Below are 19,161 nucleotides of genomic sequence, written 5' to 3'. Positions count from 1 at the left end.
GCATGTCTAAAGTTTACATTAAAAAACAAACAAATAATTTACATGATCTCTCAACGAGGGTCTATGATTCTGCATAAAATCGAACCCCTCGCTCTTTAAAATTAAACCTCTTGCGTCGAATTTAAATTCCCATTATTTGATTTACTTTTACATCTTTTTCATTGATGAATATGTCTTTGACTTTCGATTTTATTGCACAATATTTCAACTGATAAAGATTTGAAGTTTAGATTAAAATGGTTAGGAACTCCCAATCACAAGAGGATCAATATTAAAAACTAGTCGGTAGTAATTAGCATCTAGTTAAAATTAATTACGTGTCTCAATAAAAGATTCTGAAAAAGGCAGCGAATTGTAAAAATATAAATAGTCTCTTTATACCAAATTGTAATTTCTCTCCAAGTCGATGATCCTTCCTTAAAAATGGACTCAGGCAAACAAAAAAGCAAGGACTAAATCCGCAAAAGCGAAAATCCTTGTGCGTTTCCCCAATACGAGAAAAATGTTAAAAAGTTTCTTTTTTTTTCTTCAAAAAACCTAATAGGGGAGTTAAAAACTTTGTAAAATTCTCGATTATAAAAGATTACTTTGTGTAAACTTTGGAGGCGTGAAAACTACTGTTTTAAGTCAGTACTATAAAATTCTCTAAACGAATACGAGCGAGCCCACAATATTTTTCGATTGCAGATTCACCGAGGCACTTTGCGCATTTCCAGTTGTGTTAAAATTTTAAATAAAATTACAAATAACACCTATAAAAGACTACTCGAGATTCATTAAGTGTCGAGTCTTCTAGATATTCTATTTACAATTTTTGACCCTTGAAATTAAATGCGAGAGCATTTAATTTTTAGATAAATATGGGAGCTTGTAAACTATTCTTTAAGTATTTCGTCTTCTTAAGTATTTTGATGTACGAGAGGCGAGTTTGAAATTTAATTAATGCCAGCCTCCGGTCAATTTGTGGAACATTTCTTCGTTGAGGGTTTGGTTGGCTTCTTTCGACCTCATCGAGAGGAAAATGTAACCGCCGATGAATTCGTGAACGACTTTGCAATCGGCGGATTGACATTCGAAAATTATGTTGCCCTCTTCAAACTGGACCATCATGTGTTTTACTTCCCAGTTTACGTTCCAAGCCTGCAAATTAATTAGCACAATTTGCGAAATTACGGTTTTTCAATTTAAATTTAAATCAAAAATAGAGAGTGTTGCTGCCAAGGTGTCTACTCAAATCCTGGGGAAAAATTTCCACACTTTTTCCAGGTATCTTAAGATTTTTCTATAATTTTTCACAGTATGGAGCCACGTATATTGAATTCAATTTAAAAACGCTTCAAATTCCTAACTTTTAAATTTCAAGAAGATTGATACATTTTTAATCAAATAGTTACGTTTTCGACCTGAAAGCTGATTTTTCTAGAAAACATGGAAGTTAAATTTTCAGTTAAGAAAAGTATAATTCAACTACAAAAAAAAAAGAAATAGTTAAATTATCAATCCAAGTGATGAATTTTTAACTAAAATTATGAATCATTAACTAGATAGTCGAATTTTCAACAACAAAAAATTAATGTTTAAATAAAAAAGATGAACTTTTGACAAAATAAATGAATTTTTAACAAAAGAATTAGTTTTTAACTAAGAATTTAACTGTAAATTCTTAAATTTGAATTTAATTAAACTTAACTAATACATAACTATGAATAAATTTTTAATTTTAGCAAAGTATATTTGATGAAAAATAACGACAATGCAGTAAGAAATGTTATTTTTAAAATAAAAAGTTATTTCTTTTTTGATAGAAATTTATTCTTTTTGGTTGAAAATTAAACTATTCGATTAAAAATTCTTTTTTTGTCGATTCATAATTTTATTTTGAACTTGCCTTTTTCTTAAATTTATATTTTCGGGTTCAAAACTTAACTATTTTATAGAAAACTCTTCTTTCTGTCTTGAAAATTTGAGTTGAGGATTTAACCTTTGAATATTCGTATTATTTGGGTATTTGAAAATTTTTAAAAATTTTGTTTAATATTAGTCTTTTCAGTTGCAAATTAATTATTTTGATCGAAAAATGTATCTGTTATAGTCTCAGTTAAAAATTGATATTCTTTTAGTTGAAAATTCATATATTAGAGTTGAAAATTAAACTTTTTTGTAGAAAATTCGAATTAGAAACATTTATAATTCAATAATTTTGTTGTAAATTAACTTTTTTTATGGAAAATTAATTTTTTTGGGTTTAAAACTTAAATGAAATATCTTTTTATTGAGAATTATTTTTTTTATACTGTTGCTCTCTTTGGTTGAAAATTTAACTATTTTGTTGAAAATTCCTTTTTTTAGGGAAAAAAATTAATTTTTTTGAATAACAATTTAATTATTGTATTTTTTATTGAAAATTTACATTTTTAGTTGGAAATTTATTCATTTTGTCTAAAACTCGCTTTTTTTGGGTTGAAAATTTTATTATTTTGGCAGAAAATTCATATTTTCGAGTTAAAAACTAAACTTTTATAGAGAAAATTCGATTTTTTTAAATTTTAAGTTCAATAACTTTCTTGTAAACTAAATTTGTTTGTGAAGAATTAATTTTTTTTTTGGTTAAAAACTCAATTGTTTTGTAGAATATTTAACTTCTTTGGCTTGTACATTCAACATTTTAGTGGAGGATTCAATTAGTTTGTTGAAAATTAATATTTTCTAGTTGAATTTAAATATTTAAAAAATTTTAAATATTTTTTGTGGAAATGTCAGCTCTTTGCTTGAAAATTCTATTATTTTGGTAGAAAATTCATATTTCTGAGTTAAAAATTAAACTTTTATTTAGAAAAGTCGATTTTTTAAATTCAATTGTTTTGTTGTAACATTAAATTTGTTGTTAAAACCCAATATATTTGGGTTGAAAACTCAACAGTTTTTTAAAAATTTATTTTTTATTAGAAATATCAACTATCACACTTTTTATTGAGAATTACTTTTTTGTTGATGGTTCTCTTCTTTGGTTGAAAATTCCTTTTTTTAAGGCTAAAATTGAATTTTTTTTAACTAAAATTTGAACTATTCCATTATTGATTGAAAATTTAACTAATCTATTTTTTATTGCAAATTTTTTTTTTTTATTCGGACATTTCTTTATTTTGTTTAAAACTAGACTTTTTTGGATTGAAAATTCCATCATTTTGGTATAAAATTCATATTTTAGGTTGAATCCAACTTTTTCGATTAAAAATTAAAATACTTTACGGTGGAGATATCAAAGACTACACATATTGTTGAGAATGCATTTTTTTGATTGAAGATTCAACTCTTTCTTTGAAAATTCAACTATTTTGTTGGAAATTCCTTTTGTTCTGTTGTTGAAAAATCATATTTTATGATAGAAAATTATTAATCGTTTTGGTTAAAAACTCCCCCATTTGTTAATAAATTTAACTATTTTGTTACAAAAATGAGCTTTTTGTTCAAATTAATTTTTTTAATATCAGAGAAAGTCAAAAAATGTTCAGATCTAAGTCAAGAAATTTGGAAATTTGGATTTCGTAACAAACCTTATAGAGAAAAAACTATAGAAATTGAAGTTTACCTTCATGGTGTTGTATCTCCAAGTTTTGAGATGATCCCCATTGTGAAGATCCATTCGCATGAGCCTGTTGTTCGCAATGCCGAGAAGCTCATCTTTTCCCTTTCCTGTGAATCTGACAACAAACAGGGAAATTCCATATTCGGGAAGGGATTGCCAAGCTTTGATGTAATTCAGTTTTGCTTCCACAAGAGACAAATCCTTGACGTTGGCGTGTGCTTCCAAAATCCTTTGCACCAGCTGAAAATCATATAAAAACAATTAAATTATATCTAACAACTTTCAACTCTCGGTGCGTATTTATTTGACGAAAAAATAATTTTTCCGGTCTACCTAATTTCAATTTGAAAAGAATTTAAATTCGATTTAAATTGCTTATTAATTCGATATTTAAATGTCCCACCTTTCCCTTGAACTTCTTCGCAAATCTGGAAGCCACATACTCTTCCGGGACAATGTCCCCGAGAGAATTTGGACTAATGGCAGGGACGGGTGCGGGCCTTTGAAGTTGCAAAAATGCAATGATACTGTTGACTTCGCTTTCGTAAGAAGCGTCCGCTAATGTGCGACCTTTCGCTGCCAATCGACAGGCGGCCATCCATTTTGCATACTGTGTCTCCTGGAAAATAAAAAAAAATAGACTTTATTATTATTTTTTATTTTTAATACAATTGAGGAGTATCTCTGAACTATTCGGAAATTAGAAAAAGCAGCGAATTAAAGTTTCTGTCAATATTTTACATGTAAATTGTAAACGACGTTCGCCATTGTTCAACAAAATCGGTCAAAGAATTTAAAAATGAACACAAGATTCATTGCCGAAACAGTTACATTTTTAATTAATTAGATGAATTTTTAATTAAAATGATCAATCTTAATCTGCACAAAATTACCGAAGTATTCAGTTGAATTATTTACCGAAAAAGACCAATTCTCAACGAGAAACGTAATAGTCGATATTCGAGCTAAAGAGAAAAATTAAATTTTAAATAAATAAAAGTGAATTCATCCAAAAAGGACAAACTTAAAAAAAATGGTTGAATTTTTAACTAAAACAGTGAAATTTCAACATAAAAGAAAATCACTTTCAAAAAACTAATTTTTTTTTTTTTAAAGAAATACGAATTTTTAACAAAATAAATCAATTTTCAACTAAAAAAGTTAAATTTTAAATTGAAAAATATTTTAATTTGAAACAATAGAATTTACAAGCTTTACAAATTTTAGAATCTGTTAGTGTATTTCATCGGAAATAGACATTTTGCCTTTAAAATCATTATAATTTTAACAAGATTTATAATCTTTGAACAATTTTCGTTTATGTCAGCGTTTTCCACCATAAATCGGTACTTTCAGTAAAAAATCATTTTGATAAATAAAGATTAATTTTTTTTGTAATATTATATGTTAAGCTGGCAATTTTGAATATAGTAATAATTAAAAGCAGATTTACACTTTTCGAACAATTTATTATTACGTTAATTTTCTTCACATGAAATTGGTTATTTTTACTGAAAATCATTAAATTTCAAAAAAGTTTTATAATTGATAACAACTTATTCTTACATCATGTTAGTGTTTTCAGCGGTAATTATTATTATTTAAAAATATAAATTTCGAAAAACAGTTACAATTTTTAACAACTTTTAATTTATTATGATGTGTTTATTCTGTTTCTTTAACCTTCTTGTTGAAAATAATAAAATTTACAAGCTTGAATAACTTCGGATTATGTGAATGTTTTTCGTTAGAAATTTACATTTTTATTAAAAAATCATTCGATTGTAGAGAAGATTCATAATTGTTAAAATATTTCAAGTTAAATTGGCGTTTCTAATTAAAAATTTGCATTTTTAATCAAAAATCACTATAATTAAAAAAATTAAAAATAGAAGAAAATTGCCAATTTAATTTTTAACTCTTTTAAATTCAACTTTCAATTTTCTTCGAATTTTAAGAGTTTAAAATTTAACCTTTGAAAACTAAACTGTTAAAAAATGATAAAAACAGACAATTCCATTCTAAAAAGTTGAAAACTAAAAAAATCGATCCTTGGAAATGCCTTGAAATCTTTTAAAATACACAAAAAGATTCCAAATCCTTTGAAATCCCATTAAATTACTGAAATCAATTAGAAAAATTTCAATTCTTTTTAAATATCCTAAAAATCTTTAAAATTGTTTTAAAAATCTTTGGCAATACCTTAAAATATTTGAAAACCTTAAAAAAGTTAGGAAATACTTCATTTCTTTTGAATAAATTATTTCAAATCCATTAAAATCATATGAAATTGCATGAAGTTTAATATTTCCTGAAATCTTGGAAAATGTATGAAAATATCTTGAGAGCTTTTAAAAACCGTTAACATTTTTTGAAATCTCCTTAAAAATGTTGAAATTCTTAAAAGTTGTTGAGGATTCAACATTTTTGTTAAAAATTCATGAGTTCTTTTCAAAATTCTTCTTTTTTGTTGTAAATTAATCTTTTTCTTTTTTTAATTAATTTTTTTCAGATGAAAATTCAACTTTTTGCTTGAGAGCTCTTGAGTTTTATTAAAAATTTGTCTGCTTTGGCAGTAAATAAATCTCTTTTCTTAAACATTCATCTTTTTTATTTTAAAGTTCAACTTTCAGTTAAATATTTTTAGAATTTTATTAAAAGTTCGTATTTATTGGTAGTGAATTCGTCTTTTTGTTTAAAAATTCATGTTTTTTAGTTGAAATTTCAACTTTTTGGTTCAGAACTCTTGAATTTTGTTCTAAATTTTATTTTTTCGATATGAAATAAATCTTTTTGTTTAAAAATTCATGAATTTAGTTGGAAATTTAACAACTAGGTTTTAAAGTTGAACTACGTTCTTGAAAATTAAATTTTTTCCTTCTTCTTTCTTTATTGAAATTCCAAATTTTTTGTTTAGAATTCTTGAAATTGATTAGAAATTCTTCTTGTTTGGTAGTGAATTAATCTTTTTGTTTAAAAATTCACCTGTTTTAGATACACATTCAACTTTTTGTTTGAAAAATCTTGAATTCTGTTAAAAATTCTTCATTTTTGGTAGTAAATTGATCGTTTTGTTTTAAAATTCATTGTTTTTACTTGGAAATTCAACTTTTTGGTTGAGAATTCTTGAATTTAGTAAAAATTCATTTTTTGGTAGATAATTAATATTTTTGTTTAAAAATTCATCTTTTTGATTAGAAATTTAACAACTAGATATTAAAGAGATACTGCTTTCTTAAAAAAGCATTTTTTGGCTTACAATTAAAAATTATAGTTAAAAATTCATCTCTTTGGTTGCAAATAATGTTCCTGTTCAAATAAAACTATTTCATTAAAAATTCTTCTTTGATTGTTGTTGAAAATTAATCTAAATTAGTTGAAAATTTAACCTTTGGGTTGAGAGTTCGTTTGTTGTCAATTCGTCTTTTTGGTATAAAACTAGCTTTTTTATCCAAATTTAAAATTTTCGATTCGGTAATTCAACTGTTTTGTATAAAAAATTCTTTACTGTGTATTACAAATACAATAATTTAGTTTTAAAAAATCAACTATTTGATAGAACATTTATGTTTTTTTTAGAATTTAAAATTATTATAATTTTTTTCATCAAAAGGTTAACTATTTCATTTTGGCTTAAAACTTGACCTTTATTAATTAAAAAATTTAATAATATCCGGATTAACTGTCACATAAAATTCAATTAGGCAAATTTAAATACTTAATCTGAAAATCACTTTTGTATAATTCCGTTAAAATATTTCACCCTCCCTAATTGACTATGAGATTTTCAAAAAATCGAAAAAAGTATTGTCAGAATTAATTATCAGAAAGAACAGTTCAAAGGAAAGTGTGTTTGTACCTAGATAGGAAAAAAGTTATTTCAATTAATGAATTTTAACAAAATAATTAATTAACAATATTTAATTAATGAATAAATATTAATTATTAATTAATTTTAATTGATTCCTTGCTAGGTAGGTAAAGATCCACTTGATTTGAACTATTTTTTCTGATAATTTATGTACCGAAAAATTAATGTTATTGTCAAATAAAGAGCAATATATAACTTTTACATAGTAAATAGTCGAGAAATTTACCGTGACTCTAAGAAAATAGGGAAAAAGTCGACCTTTTTTGATTTTTTACAACTTTAAAGTCAATTAGAGAGAGAGAGAGACCGAAGGAATTTTTTTTTATGCAACTTTTTTGACTGAAAAAAGAAAGTTTTCATTGCTATTAGAACTTTGCGCAAACAACTTTTTTTTTCGATACGCATAAAATTAAAAATTCTAAAATAAATCGAAATAATCTACCGTATCGCATCGGATCCACATTTCCGACATGCCCTCAGCACTAGGGACCTCAAGTCTGATTCCGTAACGATTCTGAGCCAAATTAACGTCCGGAGTTACTTCGCAACCACGAAGATTGATAGAGTGTGCTGGTGGCTCGGAGCTGTTCATCTCCTCGCGACTTTTATAAAGCTTGAGTTGCAAATCCCTGCAAGTAAACCAATATCGCTTGAAGGCTTTCAGGGTGAAACGCTTTGGTTTGAAAAAGCGCAGATAGTCGCAGAGTTCAGGAATCTGAGTAATGTCGCTTGATCCGTTACTGATTGTTGAGCCTTCCAGGGTCACCTGGAGGTCCGTCAATGCCGCATCAATGTCGTCTTCCACGGGAGATGTCCCGTTGCAGTCGAAATTCGGCTGGGGAACGCTCGCTTGTAAATTCACTTGCACCTGTAAATCAGGCCAAAATTCAGTCAACTTTCTACCTCTGAGAAGGACAAAATCGCAGAGCTCGGACTCACTTCAGAGATAAAAATAATAGTGTCTAAATAATAGGCTTATAAAAAGTCGCACATAATTCTCATTGATTTTCAAATATTATTTGCATGATAACGATAAACTTTAAAGTTTAAACTTTCAAAAGTAGTATATTACTGGCATATTTTGGGTATCATAATAAAATTTTATTCATTTCTATCGAAAAAAAAATGGTGGGATATGTCGAAAAAATCTCGCAATCATTGTTGTTGAAAACCTGACTTGCTTTTCATTACTAGAAGTTCTTCTATATTATCAATTTGGTCATTTGAAAATGAAATCTAGAAAATAATCCCCTTTGAAAATAACAACGATAGAAACTTTATGCGAATTGAAAAGTGTGCGCTTTTTACGTAATCTTGAGCGGTTAAAAATAATTTAATATAAAATCATAAAGTTTCAAAGATAACTTAAAATTTCTGAAAAATGTAGTTTTTGTTTGTCTTTATGACTAAAAATTAACATTATAAAACAAAAATGATCACCAATATTTACATTTTTGAACAATTTTAAGATATGTTAGTGTTTACGCCGGAAATGGGTATTTTTAATCAGAAATTAATATATTTTCAAGATTGAAAATTTGTCAATAATTTAGGTTTTTCGGTTTTGTTATCGTTTTTAAGAAAAATCATTAGATTTTAAGATTCATAATTTTTTAACAATTTTATCCTATGTTAACGTTTGACGCTAAAAATTGGTATTTTAAAACAAAAACCATTATAATTTGAACCAGATTTAGAATCTTTTAACAATTTTGGATTATGTTGACGTTTCTTTCTTCTTCGGAAATGGGTATTTTTAATTTATAAAAAATTATTTCCCAAAGAACATTGGCATATTTTAACAATTGTAATAAATATACTTTACACAAGACTTAGGATATTTCAATAATTTTGGATTACGCAAGTATTTTTCGTCGGAGAAGTTTCCAAATTTGCAATTTTTTAACAGTTTCAGGTTATATTAAAATTTTTCACAGGAAAACGTTTATTTGAAAATAAAAATCATTATATTTCAAAGAAGATTTGCAATTCAGTTGATTTTTCTGTTGTTATTGCTTGAAATTATTGATATTTTTAATAAAAAAATTATTAGAAATAAAGGAATATTAAAAATTTTGAATAACTTTAGGTTATTGATTAAACTAAATTAATTTAATTTAGAATAATAAAATTGATAAGCTTGCCTAGTTTAGAATTATATTAGTGTTTTTCGTCGGAAATTGAAATGTTTATTAAAAATGCATTATTTTCCAATGCACATGCATGGTTTTTGCATAATTTTAGATAAAGTTTGAATTTTACATCGAAAATTGGCATTTTTAAACAAAAATCATTGCAGTCTGAACAATATTTAAAATCTTTGAACAATTTTTTAATTCGCTAATGTTTGCCGTCGGATACAGATATTTTTGACAAAAAAGAAATACATTTCAAAGAAGATTCATATTTTTCACGATAAATCGGTTATTTTAATAGAAAATTTGAGATTTCCGGAAATATTTACAATTTTGAACAATTTTTTGTAATGTTAGTGTTTTCGTCGAAATTTTTAAAATAAAAAATAACATGAGATTTTTAACATTATCATTCAGTCATTAAATTCACTATTTTCTGGTTTTTTTTGCATTTTATACCGGAACAACTATAGATTTTTAAGATGATTGACCATTTTTGAGCAATTTTAGATTATTTTAACATTTTTCACTTAAAGATGTTTTTGAAGGAAAAAACATTAGGTTTAAAACAAGATTTATTATCTAAAAATGATATTGTTAATAAAAAATCATTAGATAATAAATATCATCAGATCATTAGATTAGGTAGTAGATATTATGAAATAAGCAAATTCTGTAATAATAAGCGCACTCCTAGCGCGCGTGTTTCTTTTCTAGGAAATATAAATATCAATAAAAATTTTTTTTGTTTACAGACATTACAAAAAATATATTAATTTTAATTGTTATAGATTAACTTTATTTGAACAAAACAATAGAGTTTTACACTAGCACAGTAAAATATTTCCATCTTGAAATATTCATACTACATTCATAAAAAAAATATATATTATAAAGAAGTTAACAAAAATGTACCTTTTTTAAAAATCTCCGGACCGATTATTTTCGTTTCGCACTATATGACAAAATATAGGGACCAAAGGGTACTTTTTGCATCGCTCATATGGTACTTTTTTCTCGCTTAAGGGGTGAAAACTTTAGTTTAAACTCTTAACGTTTCAGAACATCTTAAGTTAAATACAAAATAATTCAAATTAATAGCAAAAAATTTTTTAAAATCAGAAGGTGAATATTAAAAAAATAAAATAAATTGAGTACAATTTAGAAATATAGTAAGGCTTTAGGATCAATTCAATAAAAGCTTTTGAAAATTAAAAAAATCCATTGTATTCAATAAAATTGCGTGAATTTAGAAGAGTTCAAATATAGATTTTTAAAAAGTTCAAGAAAATTCCAAATAATTTAAAATAATTCAGGGTGAATTAAAAAATCAAATCTCATATATTTTAAACCCCACTAATTTCTAACAAAGAAAGTGACTATTGACTATAAAAACAATTGAGGTTAAAGCCAAAAGAATTCCAATTAATTGGGAAAAACTTAAAAAATCGAAAAAATTCCATTTATTACAATAAAATTTGAGTGAATTTAGACAAATTTAAGGGAAACCAGAAGAATTCGCTAAAATTCATAAAAAATCAAATTGAATTTAAAAAATAATTCAAACATATGAAAAAGTTTATTAAACTAAGTAAGTTTGAATAAAATTAAACAAAATTTTTTTTAATCCATTGAATTGAGTAGAATTAAGTGAATTTTGAAGAATTCAAAAGAATTTAAAATAAGTTAGGATAAATTAATAAGAATTCAGGGCAAAGTTTGAATTAATTGCAAAAAAATTTATATATTTCTTCAAATCGATTAAATCTCTGCGAAATCCCTACTTTTTGTGAATAAATTCTTTTAAATCTATCAAAATATTATAATATCCCAAAAAATAACATGAAATCTGATGATACCTCTTAAAATCCTGGAAAATGTATTAAAATAACTCGAGTGCTTTTAAAATAACAATCGCATGCAAATATTCTCAAATTCGTTAAAATTATTAATATCCTTGGAAATCCCTTAAAATTGTTTAAATCCCTTGAAAATTCTTCAGAATATTTCGAAATATCCATAAATATTTCAAAGTTTTAAAATTCCTTCAAACTATTGAAATAGATCAAAAATATCTGGGCATCTTAAAATTTTCTAAAATATTTCGAATCCTCTGATACCTCTTGAAAGCCCTTGAAATCCCTAAAAGCTTTTGAATGCCCTCTTTGGAAATCCCATTAAATTACTGAAATCGATTTGAAAATACTTTTAAATCTTATAAAATAACCCAAAATATTTCAAATCCTTAAAAATCGTTTGAAATCTTTAAACAATTTTTAAACTTCTTGAATATGCCCAAGTATTTTAAAAAATAATTTAAATATTTCAAATTCTTTATCAATTAATCTTCAGGATCAATTAAATAAAAACTTGTACGAAATTCAAAAGAATCCATTAAATTAAGTAAAATAGAGTAAATTTTGAAATTTCAAAAAATTTAAAAGAATTCAGTATAAATAAATCGAAATTCATGATGAATATTATAAAATCCTATGAAATTCTACGCTGATATTTCCTGAAATTCTGGAAAATTTATTAAAATACATTGAGAGTCCCATAAAATCATGAAAACTCTTACAAAATAATGAGAAATCTTTTTAAATATTTTAAAACCTTATAGGTCCAGTGAAATCGTTCCATATCCTTTCAAATTCGAGCAAATTCTTTATCCTAAAATATTCCAAACTCTTTGGAATCCCTGCGAATTATTGAAATCTATTAAAAATGTCTCGGAATCTTTAAAAGTATCCTGAAATATTTCAATAGAATTCAAGAAAATTCATAAATAAATAGGTAGAGATCTGAATTAAATAGTGATTTACAAATGTTCTAGGTAAACTGAGTTTTGTCAGGGTGTGGAAAAGGTTCTTAAAATTCATGGGAAATTTTTAAATGATGGTTTTATAAGGAATTTCAAGAGAAATTCGAAAAACGATCACAAAACATTTTGAATTATTTCATAAAATCTTTAAAAATGGTAAAAGATTTTAAAGCAAAATTTTGCCATATTACATAATTTTAGAAAAAAATTGAGTGAGTCTAACAGATATTCAAACGTTTTGAAGCGATTCAAAAATAATTAAAACTTGAAGATTTTTTAAGAATTTTGTAAAGTTTCACAAAATGAAAGACACTTTTTCAGGTTCCTAAGAAAAATTAAAATAACTTTTTATTTCAAAAAATGAATTTAAAGAGATTATTTAAAAATATTTTAGAAGATTTCAAAAATAGTCAAAGAAGAATCAGAAAGATTTCAAGGCAATTTTTTTAAATTTTGCAGAATAAATAAATAAATGCAGATAAAATTTTAATAATGTTTAGAAATTAGAAGGTTTAAAACGTCTGAAAAGATTAAAAAACAAGAATTTTTCTTATATTCGTGTGCAAATTTTAAATAATATTTTATTTTGAAAAATGAACTTAAGAGAAAATTAACAAAGGTTTTTAAACATAACGAACTATTTCCTAAAATTTCTAAATATAGTTTAGAGGATTTTAAAGCAAAATGTTTCAATTTGGTAAGATTGCAAAATAAAAACGAACAAAAATTGGGTAGATTCAAGAAATATTTAGTAGAATTTAATAGAATTTCGAAAGTTTTCAAGATAATAAACAAAATTTCTTAAAATTGCTGGGAAAATTAGAAGATTTTAAGGTAATTTTTAAAAAAAATTGCAATGATATTTAAAAATTTGCAGAAAAATTCGTGTCAGTTAAAAATTTTTTCAGGACTTTAAGACGTTTTAAATAGATAACAAATATTTGAAAACTCTTAAACACTTTCGAAAATATATCAAATATTTCTTAATTGCTTCCCAACGTCTAAAAGTTCTAAATTCTTTTTTGACAAGCCTGAAATATGTAAAAATGTTTAAAATTTTCTCAAGAATCTTATGAAAATTATATTTTCTTGTTCTTAATTCTCAGAATTTAATTTCAACATGTATTTATTATAGCACTTTGAAAAATAATTTTCGATTTATTGGAGAGTTGTCAAAGATAAAAAAAAAATTCGTTAATGGTCTTTTTTTAAGAGTGATATACAAAATTTAAAATATTTTCGGTTTGTTAAGTCTAATTGATTTAAAAAATATCACATTTAAGAGTTTATTATTTCATTGTAATAGAAAACAATATTTGAGGATTTATTATATTTCTTGCTTATCATCTATAGATATAATAATTATATGTATTATATAGTAGCATTATATTTTTAAACGACAATATAAAAAAATTAGTTCTTCATCATTATATTTAAAATTGTTTGAATACACGGGACTAACACAAAATAACGAAAAAAATTAATAACAAAATCATAAATCGTTATATGAAATTTGGAAAATTTGATAATTTGATAATAATATATATTTTTCACATTTTCTTTTATTTATTTGTGAATTCGTTATTTACTTTTTAATTATTTTTTATACGTTCTGAATATCCATGCAATTGGTTTGCTTGTTTGTTTGAATTTGGTCATTTATGCCGCTTTTTCCTATATTAAAGAAAATAATACGTAAGTACATAAGTCTAATTCACTACCTGACTCTACACTATGAAGAAAAAATGATTTTTAAGGGGTTTTCATATTTATTTTGTAATTTTTATGCATTTTTCCTATGGTGCTACAATACATGGTTTTGCAGAACAAAATTACTACTAGCACCGCCGCACGGCCATTTTCAACTCTCTAGTTTAGAGATTTTCTTATTCTTCGCTCACGTACTCTAAGATTTCTCGCCTCGAATGCTGAATTTCAAAGCACTTTAATGATAAAATTTGCATTTACCTGGAGAGCAGCAAACATGAGCATCTCTTCCTCGGTGCAGTCGAGTTCTTCAGCGAGAAGCTGCCACTTTGCCTGTTCGTAAATCATATTAATTCTGACCGAGTCGGTCTTCGGATTCAAATCGTAAAATGAGTAGAATTTGAATCGGAGCCGGAGGGTGTCGAATTCTCGAATTCCTTGTTCCATGATCGAGAGGGACGAATCAAGCCAGGCAACATTCATCCTCGCTCGTTCGATCAAACTCTTTGGTCTGATTAATTTGCTCCGGACTTCGGGTGAAATTGAAGAAGGACTCTGGGCGAGATATTCCGATAGTCCACCATTCAAAGCTTCAAGGCTCATTGTGCTGTTGTTCGCATTGAAGGAACCGGTGCTTCCAAAACCAGAAGAATTGTTATTCCTCTTCCAGGTTCCAGTCTGAAAATAAATTTATCATTTTCATTATCTTTTGGGACTTCATTCTAGTTGAAAAGCCTTCGATTTTGTTTTCGTTGCTACAAAATCCCAATTTCGAAATTCCCTGATATGACTTTTCCTGACCTTTATACAGTTTTCCTTTAGGTAGGTATAAAAACAACTTTGTACCAAGGAGGTCAATAATGTTAATAAAAACAAAATTTTTGTTTCTAAATTTAATTAAAAGACTTTTAGTGACAACAGCTATACATGCTTTGATAAGAGATCATCAACAAATTGTGTGAGACGAGTAAGCAGGCGGGGAATTAAGAACCAAATAGTGCACTCTTCAAACAAAGAGATGAATTTTCAACCAAAAATATTAATTTTGTACCAAGAAAAAAAATGTTTCCAACAAGTAATATAAAGCTTCGACTAAAATGGCTAAATTTTACGTTAAAAAATTAATTTTAACAGAAAAAAACGAATTTACAATAATACAGTTAATTTTCAACCGAAAAAATGAATATTCAACAAAGAAGAATCATTTCATATCTAAGAAGACCAATTTCCTATCAAATAGTTAAGTTTAAAACTGAAAAAGATAAATTTGGAATAAAAAATAAAATAATTATATTTTCAGTTAAAACAATTAATATTCCACCAAAAAAGCGGACTTTCAATCGAAAAAATTAATTTTTAAGCAAATGTTTAAATTTTCAGCCAAAGAGATGAAGGTTTAACTAAGAAGATTAATTTTATACCCAGAAAAAAATGCCAACAAAATATATGAAATGTCAACTAAAGGACACCAATTTAAAGTTTAAAAAAATTATTTTCATTACAAAACAGTTAACTTTTAAACAATAAAATGAATTTTCAAAAAAGAAGATTCATTTGTAGCAAAAAAAAAAGAATGTTCAACTAATCAGAATACTTTTCGATCTTGAAAGCCGATTTTAAAACAAAATAGAATAATTAAATTTCCCTTAAAACTTTCAGTTGAAAAAAAAAATAATTTCTAACTAAATAAAATAATTAAATTTTTAACCAAACAGATCAATTTACTACCAAGAATTTTTAATTTATAAGAAAAAAGGTTAATTTTCAACTAAAAATGATAAATTTGCAACAAAAAATGGAATCATTAATTAACGTTTTTGCATTTTGACCAGGTGAGAACATTAATAAAAAAATATTTTTTTATTTTAAAGTGGAATAGTTAAATTTCATCTAAAAAATTTCAATTTTAATAAAAAAACAAATTTTTGACTAGATAATTCAATTTTCCATAAAAATGACCAATTTTCAATAAAGAAGACTCATTTTCTACCCAAAAGAATAATTTTTAACAAAATACATCAATTTTCAACAAAATCGTTAAATATTCAACCAAACTAATAAATTTATAACTAAAATGATTAATCTTCATAAAAAAAATGAATTTCTAAACAAATAGTTGATTTTTTTATTAAACATATAATATTTACATTTAAAATTAAAAAATTTAATTTGTACAAAAAAAGTCTTTTTAACAAAGAAAAAGGGTTTTGAATTAAAATGACGCAACATCAAACAAAAAAATTAATTTTTACCAAATTAGCTCTAATTTCAACTGAGTAGTTTATATTTTTAAATAAAAAGGTTGTAATTAAAAAAAAAAACACAAAAAACAGTTGAATTCAACCAAAAATATATATTCATAATTTCATCAAAATAATTGAATCCTCAACAATGCAATTACATTTTTATCGAAAGAAGATCAAGTTTTTACGGTAATTGATGAATATAAAAACAAGAAGACTGATTTTTCAACAAAATAGTTAAATTTTCTATTAAGAAAGATTTCCGATTCAATAATCAAACAAAAATGTATCCAGAATGTTAAATTTTCATACAAAAATACGAATTTTCTAAAAAACAATTGAATTTTTTAACAAAATAATTGCATTTTTAACCCAAAAAGGCGAATTAAAAAAAATTGAATTTTCAAACAAAATTCTTAACCAAAAAAGTTATAAAATATAAAAATTAGAAACGTATACGTTTCTAAGAGTTACATGTTATTAACACCTGTCAATGAAAAAATGAATTTTTAACAAATGGTTAAATTTTCAGCAAGAGATGAATTTTTCAGCAAGAAGATTAATTTTATACTAAGAAAAAAAATGCAAACAAAATATATGAAGTTTCAACTGAAAGACACCAATTTAAAGATAAAAAAAACCTATTTTCAACAAACAAAACCGAATTTTCAGAAAATAGTTAATTTTTAAACAATAAAATGTATTTTCAACCAAGAAAATAAATTTTCTACAAAAAAAAAACGAATTTTAGAAAAAAAAGTTAAATTTTCAACCAAAGAAATGAAATTTCACCCAAAAAGATGAATGTTCAACTAATCAGAATACTTTCCTATCTTCGAAATAAATTTTCAACAAACTAGAATCATTAAATTTTCCTTGAAATTTTCAGTTGAAAAACATTTTTTAACTAAATAAAATAATTTTTTTAACTAATTCAATTTTTAACCAAACAGATGAATTTACAACCAAGAATTTTAAATTTACAAGAAAAAAGGTTAATTTTCAACTTAAAATGATAAATTTGCAACAAAAAATAGGCTAATTAATTAATGTTTTTGCATGTTTATCAGGTGAGAATATTGATACAAAATAATTTTTATTTTAAAGTGGAATAGTTAAAATTTCAGTTAAAAAATTTCATTTTTAACCTAATTATTCAATTTTCCACTAAAATGATCAATTCTCAATAAAGAAGACTAATTTTGTACCTAAAAGATTAATTTTCAACAAAATCGTTAAATTTTTAACAGAGCTAATAAATTGTTAACTAAAATTATTAGTCTTGAACGCAAATCTGAAAAGAAAATTGAATTTTCAGCCGAAATTCTTAACTAAAGAAGTTATTAATTAAAAAAATGATAAAAGTATACGTTTATAAGAGTTACTTGTTATTGACACCTTTCCTTTTTGTAGGGGGGCGAGGGGGCGTTGAAAATTTCATAAAAACGCCTAACATCATTTTTGGTTGACCCCTAAATTTTAACTTGAGTTTATAGAAAATTCTGCGACTTTTTTCAAGTTTTCCCTGACATTCCCAGACTTTCCCGAATTCCCTGACCAGTAGTAACACTATAATAAATACCGAAACTGGAGAACTGATTGGAGTGCTGTAAGTCCTGTTGTTTGGAGTGACTGGAGCACACATGAAAGGACTGCTTTGATCCAAACTTCCATTTGATCCTCTGGGACTCTGTGTAACTGGTATGAATGTGTTTGTGTCCGCTGGCACGTGCCAACCATTTTTCTGATTTTCAATTTTTTTCTTCACCGGCAAGTCCTTCAAATTGTATTTTAGATGGTTTGGCTCCAAGGGTTTGCAAAACGAAAGTTCCTCTGGATGTCTGATACCTGAAAACAAACCAAAAATAATGAAGGTTTAAATAGTTATTAAAAAATGAATAATGACAGGTGTCTAAATGTTTAAAAAGTACAGGGATCACTTTGGCTCATAAGTTCAACTGTGGGGGAAATCGGGAATTGTTTCTCCTAAAAAAAAAAAGGTTTAAAAAAAGGGAATGTTTATTAATAAAAATACCAGCGTAACGGATAATAATATTAATGCAAAGCTTTTCTAAGAACCATAGATATTATAAAATTAAAATATAAAAGTAATATTCATACAAAAATGTTGTACTTCACAGTATCTATTATTTACAATAATGTAAAAGAATAGCAAGACAATATTTTTGAAAACTGATAAAAAATTTTTTTAACTACAGAATTAAAATAATATCAAGGTTGGAAACGTTCTTTAAAAACCTATATCGATCAATTACCGATGAAACCTTTTAATTCTAAATTGTGTTCAATTCATATAGTAATTTTGATTTAAGAATACCAATTTATGATGTAAAACAACTTAAATTTTACACAAATTTTTAAATTTATAATGAGAATTTAAAAATAATTGAATGTAGGCTTGCTAAATAAAATAATTTCCATTAAAACGAGACGAATACAATTATTGTAAAGAGGGTTTCAAGTAATAAAATGCGATTTTTACATAAAAATTTAATGAAAGTTACGACTTCAGCCTAAAGCATAAGAAAAAAATGAAATACACAAAATCTACATATGAATAAAAAATTATACCCTCAACGATTTTACATATTATTTATGCTTCGGTTTCTCTGATGATAATTGTTCAATAATTAAAAGCTACTCAGATTATTAACAAAAATGTTTGCAAGATTTTCAAAATATATCGTTACACAATTTTTGTAGGTTGTATGATAAAATTGTTTCATTTATGAATTAAATTTTATACAAATTAAATTATCTTGGTATGTTAGATTTTA

The 19,161-nt window shown here is 25.2% G+C and overlaps 1 protein-coding gene across 1 annotated transcript in view; it reads right to left on the bottom strand.

Moving 5' to 3' along the window:
- The window catches only part of LOC117172695 (unc-112-related protein), a 208,235-nt gene continuing 189,074 nt past the window's right edge, over nucleotides 1-19,161 (bottom strand). Inside the window, exons 3-8 of the mRNA XM_033360847.1 lie at nucleotides 17,946-18,211; nucleotides 14,382-14,798; nucleotides 7,900-8,325; nucleotides 3,990-4,205; nucleotides 3,590-3,826; nucleotides 1-1,140 (exon numbers count right to left, since the gene is read on the bottom strand). Coding sequence (XP_033216738.1) covers nucleotides 940-1,140; nucleotides 3,590-3,826; nucleotides 3,990-4,205; nucleotides 7,900-8,325; nucleotides 14,382-14,798; nucleotides 17,946-18,211 — 1,763 coding nt within the window. The 3' untranslated portion in view covers nucleotides 1-939. The remainder of the gene's footprint in view (nucleotides 1,141-3,589; nucleotides 3,827-3,989; nucleotides 4,206-7,899; nucleotides 8,326-14,381; nucleotides 14,799-17,945; nucleotides 18,212-19,161) is intronic.

The sequence above is a fragment of the Belonocnema kinseyi genome, chromosome 5 (assembly GCF_010883055.1).
Source record: "Belonocnema kinseyi isolate 2016_QV_RU_SX_M_011 chromosome 5, B_treatae_v1, whole genome shotgun sequence".
In the NCBI taxonomy this organism is placed as follows: Eukaryota; Metazoa; Arthropoda; class Insecta; order Hymenoptera; family Cynipidae; genus Belonocnema; species Belonocnema kinseyi.
The sequence above is the reverse complement of the archived record's forward strand: the minus strand, read 5'-3'. Positions and strand labels throughout refer to the sequence as shown.